Below are 6922 nucleotides of genomic sequence, written 5' to 3'. Positions count from 1 at the left end.
GAGAGGATTAGCAGCTCCAGTGCTGCAGCAATCCTTCAACAGGCACATGCAAGAGCCCCAGGATTGAGTGAGTGCTGTACATGCATTCAGGAATGGAACCAAGTAGGCTTTGTCTTTATAAAAACACATTGCATATAATTAAAGCTTCTAAAGGCAGCTCAGGTATGCTGAAGATCTAGAAGTTCCTAGCTTTGTAGTGTTAGGTACAAACAAACAAAGCTCAAAGGAAACTCCTTGCTACTTTGTAGGGACTAACTGATAAGAACTGCAAAACTATGCAGTTCACAATCTTTGCCCTACTTGAAAAACTTGATGCAATCATACGTGCCACCCAATAAACATGTCTCTGCACTTTATTATCCTTTGTGTAACATGATAATTCAAATTAAATCTCATCCTATCCCAAATTAGCAAGCAGGACTTTATAAAAATACAGTGCTTTAAAGACATATCAGCACATTATTAAAGCTATCACCGTATCAAAACCAGATCTTTTTAGAATTGTTTCATACACAGACTTTGTAATACCAAACAGACTCTTTCAGGCAGCTAAACACACACATTGCACTGCTGTTGAATTTCTCCTCTGAATAAATAAGACCAAGTCAATTATGTACATCAATCATCAAAAGATTTCCAACCCTCTCCCTTTATTTAGTATATATTTATATATTACCATTTATATATTACAATCATGACATTAAAGCAGTCATTTATTCAAGGTAGTACTTAGGTCATAAGCTGCAAGCCTCCATCTACAACCAGAACACTCCCTGTAACATATGAGGATTCTAGAAGAAAGGCAACAGCTTGTGCAACTTCATGAGGCTCTCCAAATCTTCCAAGGAGAATTGCTTTCTTCAACTGATCTTCTTCCAAATGAGCTGTCATCTCTGTGTGAATGAAGCCTACGAGCAGAGAGATATATGAAGTGTTACCTAACCTTTGACTAAATTTATCTAGTGGATTTCCCACTGAATCTTACAAAGTGAAGTCTATTACCAAGATTCAGCACCAGCTACCATTCTTCAAAATCTCTCAAAGCAGCCCACATCACCTGATGGCCACAACCACTTTTTATCTAACCAATAAAATATCTTTCATTTTTGGAAGGAGTGATGCAATAATTAAAATGCAGAGATCTATAGAAGTCCATTAAAAAAAACCCAAAAACCAAACAACCAAACAAGAAAGGGTAACTAAAAGTCAATCCAAAAACTATATTTAGTATCATTTTTCTGAAACACAAAATGTACTTATTTCACCAAAATGTTCTCAACTAAAATACGAGCACAAAATATCTGGCAAGAAACCCTCTCAGATTTTAAAGTGTTTGCATTCCATTTTAGAACTGATGTCAGTGCTTGCACAGATTCTATTAGAGCACTCATTTGAAGAATATTTCTTGATATTTTTAAAGGACCTTTTCTAAAATTTTCCATTATCTGAGGTTTGGCTTTCCCACTGCTGCACAACTCTACACACAAGCTGCAGCTTTATAAAGAGCTGATCTTACCTGCTTTCTAGCTGCCATCAAGAAGGGAAAGCTTCCCTTTTGCTTTCTACTGTAATACTCTGCCCCTTTATGATGGCTATGGATGAGCTGCTCAACTCACTAAAGAATAAAAGTATTCTTCCTGCCTAGTTTACAAGCTGAACAGTTTCATGTAGAATTCCGAAAGGCATCAGAGGTAGTAGAAGGTGAGCAGCAGTGTACACAGTTATCAGAGGAAAATTCAGAAAATACAGAAGGGATTTTTCCTTAAGGGTGGCAGTGTGCTTGAACTAGATCGTCTTATGAAATCACAGCCTTTACTCACAGAAATAACTTTGAGGACTCCTTCATTTTACTACAGGGAGACAGGGGTGCTTTTATGACAGCTTTCTCATGGTCTGTCATGTTTCCCTAATAACAAACAAGCATTCTCTAGCTAGAGACAAGGGTAGCTCCGTGTCTCTCATTAGATCTACTCCTTGCATCTGCAAGGACAGCAAGTTTTGAAGGAGGACAAAAGGAAAAAAAAAGATATTTATTATGCAATAATGGATAGAGGAGTAGGTAGACTCACTCTTCCAGATTTCTCAGTGTTCCCTTAAAAAGACTGAAAGTTTTCTAAAAGAATGTACTATGCATTACACACACAAACAAGAGATATTAAAAATATTTACTTACAAACTGAAGAAAATAATAGAAATTAGTCTTAAGTTACTTTCAGAGTACAAGAAATATCCACAGTCTTAATGAATTGCGACAGTCAAGGATGCAGGAATTCCTCAAAAACTAACCTGGAGCAACAACATTGACTCGAATTTGCTTTTTTCCTACTTCTTTAGCAAGAGAGCGTGAAAATCCAACTAATCCTGCTTTGGTAGCGCTATACACACTTTGACCAGAGTTGCCTTTAAGTCCTACAACACTTCCTAAAATAAAGAAACATCAAAGAGAAGATTAAATGGGTAACTTGAAACATTGTACTAGCTTTATCATTTTAGTTTTAAACTTGGAATGAAAAATGAGATCCCAAGAAGAGTAAAATATGCATGACTTTATGCACTTTAGCCTGATAGGATAAGCAAATCTCCCAACTAGCTGTGATTTTTGTACAAGTCATGTATCTATGCTGACCAACAGGCACCAGGAGAGTAAAATGAACTCTTTTCTAAAAAGAAGTATCCTTGCCCAGATTAAATAAATCTGGGCAAGGACAAAAAGAAAGAAAGAAACTGACTGAACCTATTAATTCTTAGTTAATTTGGCAGCAGCTGGTATATGTAGATATTGAAAAAACTGGTTAAGAATAGCAAAGTTTCTTTTTTCAGTAAAATATAAACCCAGAGGTGTTTATTACTGAAAAAAAGCTATCTAGAAGTTGCTGAAATTACACAAAAAATAAGCATTCATAAAGAAATGTTAAATATAGAATGTCTAAATACAAGGAAAACAAGTAAATTGTAACACACAATGTAGTATGTTACACCTGCTACACATTTCTAGAAGACTAGTTCACAGAACACCACTGGCTTACACAAGCAACTTACCTATATTGACAATAGCACCTCCCTGCTGTTGAATCATGACCTTTACAGCAGCCTTGCATGTCAACATTGTTCCCAAAAGGTTAGTTTGAATCTGGGCTATCATATCTTCAGTCTTGGTTCTCAGTAGCAAACCATCCCTGACAAACAAACCAAAAAACCCCAAAGAATTCACTAAACACCCCCCTGATCATGTTTACTCATAAAAAAAGACTGTTGGACAGAATATTTTTAATGGGGGTGTATGTGGTTCCATACATTCAAGCATCCAAAATGACAATGCCGCAAGAACCACACATAGCAAAAAAACAAGTTAGCCATGCTTCTGGACACAGCCTCCTTTGCAGAGTGGTATCAAACACTGTTTTGGACCACTCTGGGGGGAAAAGTGGAAGAAAGAATAGAGGGGGAAGTCAAACTCAGAATGCAGAAACTACAGTGAAAGCTGTATCATCTGTTAGCATTTTACTGCCATCAGGAACAAAATATTGGCCAGCACTTAATATTGTTTTCAGATGTGCTCATTAACAGCACCCTTACTAAGCACCAAGGGCCAGAGCACCTTACAGAGAGCTGCCTTCATCTAGAATTACCTTTAGTCTTGTAAGGAGTAACCAACCTGTTGATCCCAGCTGCATTAACCAAGTAGTTAATAGGACCCAAATTCCTCTGCATCTCCTCAAAAGTCTTTTGGACTTCTTGTTCACTGGATACATCACAGCTAAGTGCCAGATGTCCTGCTGTATTGAAATATATATAAAGTCACAATAAAAGCTGTAATTAATTCATAAACCTTCTTCAGAATGTATCAACACAATTACAAAACAGATATTTAACAAGTTATAATTTAAGGAACCTATTTAATCCCCAGGCAATTAAATAAAGACTATTTTCAAGTATTGTATTCATTAGTTATGTGATAATTCCTTGGTTTATATTTTTTGCCTTTTGAAGTCAGAAGTTCAGCATGAGCAGACTGGTCTCAGTTCTGGCTTGTTCAGGAGCTGAGGATGACTCAATTCACACCACCTCTATTGTGACCCCAAACAATTCCATTAATCTTAAAGTTCCAACCATGCAGATAAAAAAAGGTAATCTACTTTTTCAACTATTGCAAAAACACAATCGTACCAATATAGCTGTTTTTTAATATTTCTCAGCCTTTATTTTCCTTTCCATCTAATTAAACAAGGAGGGGTTTTTAACGACTCGGTGTTTTCACAAGTCACCCAAGCACGGAGCAGTGAGGAGATAGGAGCACAGCAGCATACGTACCACCAAGGCTACGGGCAGTGCTCTGGGCCACGTCCAGATTCCTAGCAATGATGGCCAGGCGGCAGCCCTTCCGCGCCAGGAGCTCTGCCACAGCTTTGCCTATCCCACGGGATCCTCCGAAAACAGCACAGACCTTGCCCATCTTCAAAATAATTCATAAATTGCAAATAAACCATCAACTTCATGTCCAGTAGAGCAAGACATTAACTGCTGTTCTTGTCAACATCACGGCCTTTACCTGTTTGTAGCAGTTTGTAATAGCAGGTTACAAAATTAATTATTTGGATTTTATTCATTAATTTGTACTCATTTTTATTCAAAATAAACAGCTGAACTAAATTAGACACCACTTCTATGACTGAAAGTTAATTCTTAAATATTTCTGAACCAATAAAAAAAATTTAAAATCACGCACTTAATCTAGCATCCCAATGCTAGAGTCATGGTAACTCTTATTCAATTGATTATGTGATTTACGTACCTAAAGGCCATAATGTATTGTTCAGCTGCTCATTCAAAGCTGATTCACTGGTTGTAATTACATTGTTCTTGCAACCACTATTCTTGTGTTGAAGTCATTTAGCCTCAAGGTCTCACTCCATCCAATGTGCTGGACACTGCAGTGCAAATGTTACTGAGTATGATTGGAAACTACTGTATTTGCACTGGTTTAATACTGTCAGACTGTGTTTTACCACTAGCCTGGGGTTTTTTGTTTCTGCTTCTGAGGGAAGAAAAAAAGCTTTATGAAATAGGAAATGATTCTGAAGTAGCTAGCTTTGATGTTTAGAATGGAGTACACAAAGAAAGTACTTCTGTAGAATGATCTTTTATCCTGCAAGCTCTAGAAATCAGCTGTTTGGGGATTTCCTGAGGAGCCAGAGACAGAATCCAGGCAATAACAATGAATCCTTTTTCCATACATTTGAATAAATCCTTTTTGAACCCAATTATACTGTCTTCATCCCGAGGCAACGAGTTTTATTATTTGTGGGTAACTACTTCCTTTAGTTCTTAATTTGCTTTCTGATTAGATAATTCTATGCATTTCTTCTCACACCTTCCCCTCACTGTTTAACTCTCCACCTGTATCCTCTCTCAGGTCGATTCAGTTACTCCTACACATATGGAAGCTATTCAATACCTCACTAAAGAGTATCCGAGTCCTTAGACCTTACCCTCGGCCTCACTGAGGTCTATTAAACCCTTCTGGATGAACGACAACCAGAAAAGCACATGGTACTAAGTGTACCAGGCCACGACCAACTCATACAGTGGCACGGTAATTTTGGTCTTCTGTGACAATGAATAAGCAGGTCTGTCCTTTTCCCTGAGTATTCACACGTGCCTGAAACCAACCCCAGTGTGTGCCTTCCCTGGCAAGTTCTCCGAGCAGAGACAGCCCCTTGTGCATTAGCTAGGCATTCACAGGTGGGGCACAGGGCCTACCTGCAACACAGTATTATATACAATTTGTGCTTTAACAGAAAGGCCATACAGGCTCCAGGAGCTGTGACTTGAGAGGGAAAAGCTGCAGCAGGAGCAATGACCCGCTGTCCCCTGGATAAACAAAGGAAGGGAAAACCAGGTACACCTGGAGCAACAGGCACACGCAGGCACATCTATCGCCTTTGCTCTTCTTCCAGAGCCGAACTGTTTAACGCGTAACCCCGGGCCTCCATGGCACCACCCCGCGGCGCTCGGCTGCCAGCAGAAGGAGGGCACCTTTAAACAAGGGCGAGCGGGGCTCCCGGAGCCGTATCTGGCCCGCCGCCTCCCTCCTTCCCGCCCCAGCCCGAGCGCCCGCCGGGGCGGGCTGCAGGCGGAGCCCTCAGCGCGGCCAGCGCCGCCCGCGGGGCACGCCGGGACGCGCAGCCCACGCTGCCACGGCGGCCGCTCCGCGCTGTCCGTGCGGGTCCCCGCGGCCGCTCCGCGCTGTCCGTGCGCGTCCCCCCCGCCCCGAGCCAGGCGCGGGCTGCGCGTCCCAGCTGTGCCCCGCCACGGGCACAGGAGCGGAACGCGAGGGCGTGTTCCACGTGCGCTCCGGTACCTCCCGGCCGCCGGCTCGCTGCCGTCACGGAGCGCGGTTCCCTCTCCGGGCAGGCCGGTCCCGCTCCGCGCGGAGCGCAGGCGTCACGGCGAGCGGCGTGACGTCACCGCCAGGGGCCGCCGGCGGCGGCAGAGGGAGTCGGGGCTGCGGGCCCGGCGTGGAGCTGAAGCTCTCAGTCCTGCCCTTGTTACCCCTTTCCTGAGCGAAAATGGGCTTCGTATATAGATACAAACAATTAGATGAATCAGGATTTTGTTCCTCTCATTTTCATGTATCCTTGCCCCAAAATCGCAAGGATCTTGTGTGAGGCATCGCTGTACCAGAAGAGTTAAATTTCAAGCACGTTAAGGTAGATAAGCCCAAAATACAGAAGCATCTGTGGGAGCTCCTGTACAGGAACCAAAGCAAACTTCATTATATGCAATTAAACTAATATTAAAAACTATTCAGTTGTAACAGTAATGCTGTTTACAGTTATGATCTATGCCTGATGATGTGCTGGAAGGGTTTCTCTGTACTCAATTAATTAAGTCACACACACTAAGTAAATTTTACCCCCTA

The 6922-nt window shown here is 41.5% G+C and overlaps 1 protein-coding gene across 4 annotated transcripts; it reads right to left on the bottom strand.

Moving 5' to 3' along the window:
• Positions 1–335: 335 nt before the first annotated feature.
• On the bottom strand, positions 336–6502 carry CBR4 (carbonyl reductase 4). 4 transcript variants are annotated; one of them, XM_030271400.4, is made up of 6 exons: positions 6362–6502; positions 4312–4453; positions 3656–3776; positions 3040–3176; positions 2287–2421; positions 336–908 (listed from the first exon to the last, which is right to left on the bottom strand). In XM_030271400.4, exons 2-6 carry the CDS (start codon positions 4451–4453, stop codon positions 730–732), a joined length of 714 nt encoding a protein of 237 aa, XP_030127260.4. In that variant the 5' UTR covers positions 6362–6502; the 3' UTR covers positions 336–729. The 4 variants fall into 4 exon arrangements, with proteins under 4 accessions (XP_030127260.4, XP_072784522.1, XP_030127262.4 ...); XM_072928421.1 differs by having other exon boundaries at positions 3656–3773; XM_030271402.4 differs by having other exon boundaries at positions 4312–4549; positions 6362–6445.
• Positions 6503–6922: the final 420 nt, after the last annotated feature.

The sequence above is a fragment of the Taeniopygia guttata genome, chromosome 4 (genome assembly GCF_048771995.1).
Source record: "Taeniopygia guttata chromosome 4, bTaeGut7.mat, whole genome shotgun sequence".
In the NCBI taxonomy this organism is placed as follows: domain Eukaryota; kingdom Metazoa; phylum Chordata; class Aves; order Passeriformes; family Estrildidae; genus Taeniopygia; species Taeniopygia guttata.
Note: the sequence above shows the minus strand (reverse complement) of the source record. Positions and strands in the feature narration are given on the sequence as shown.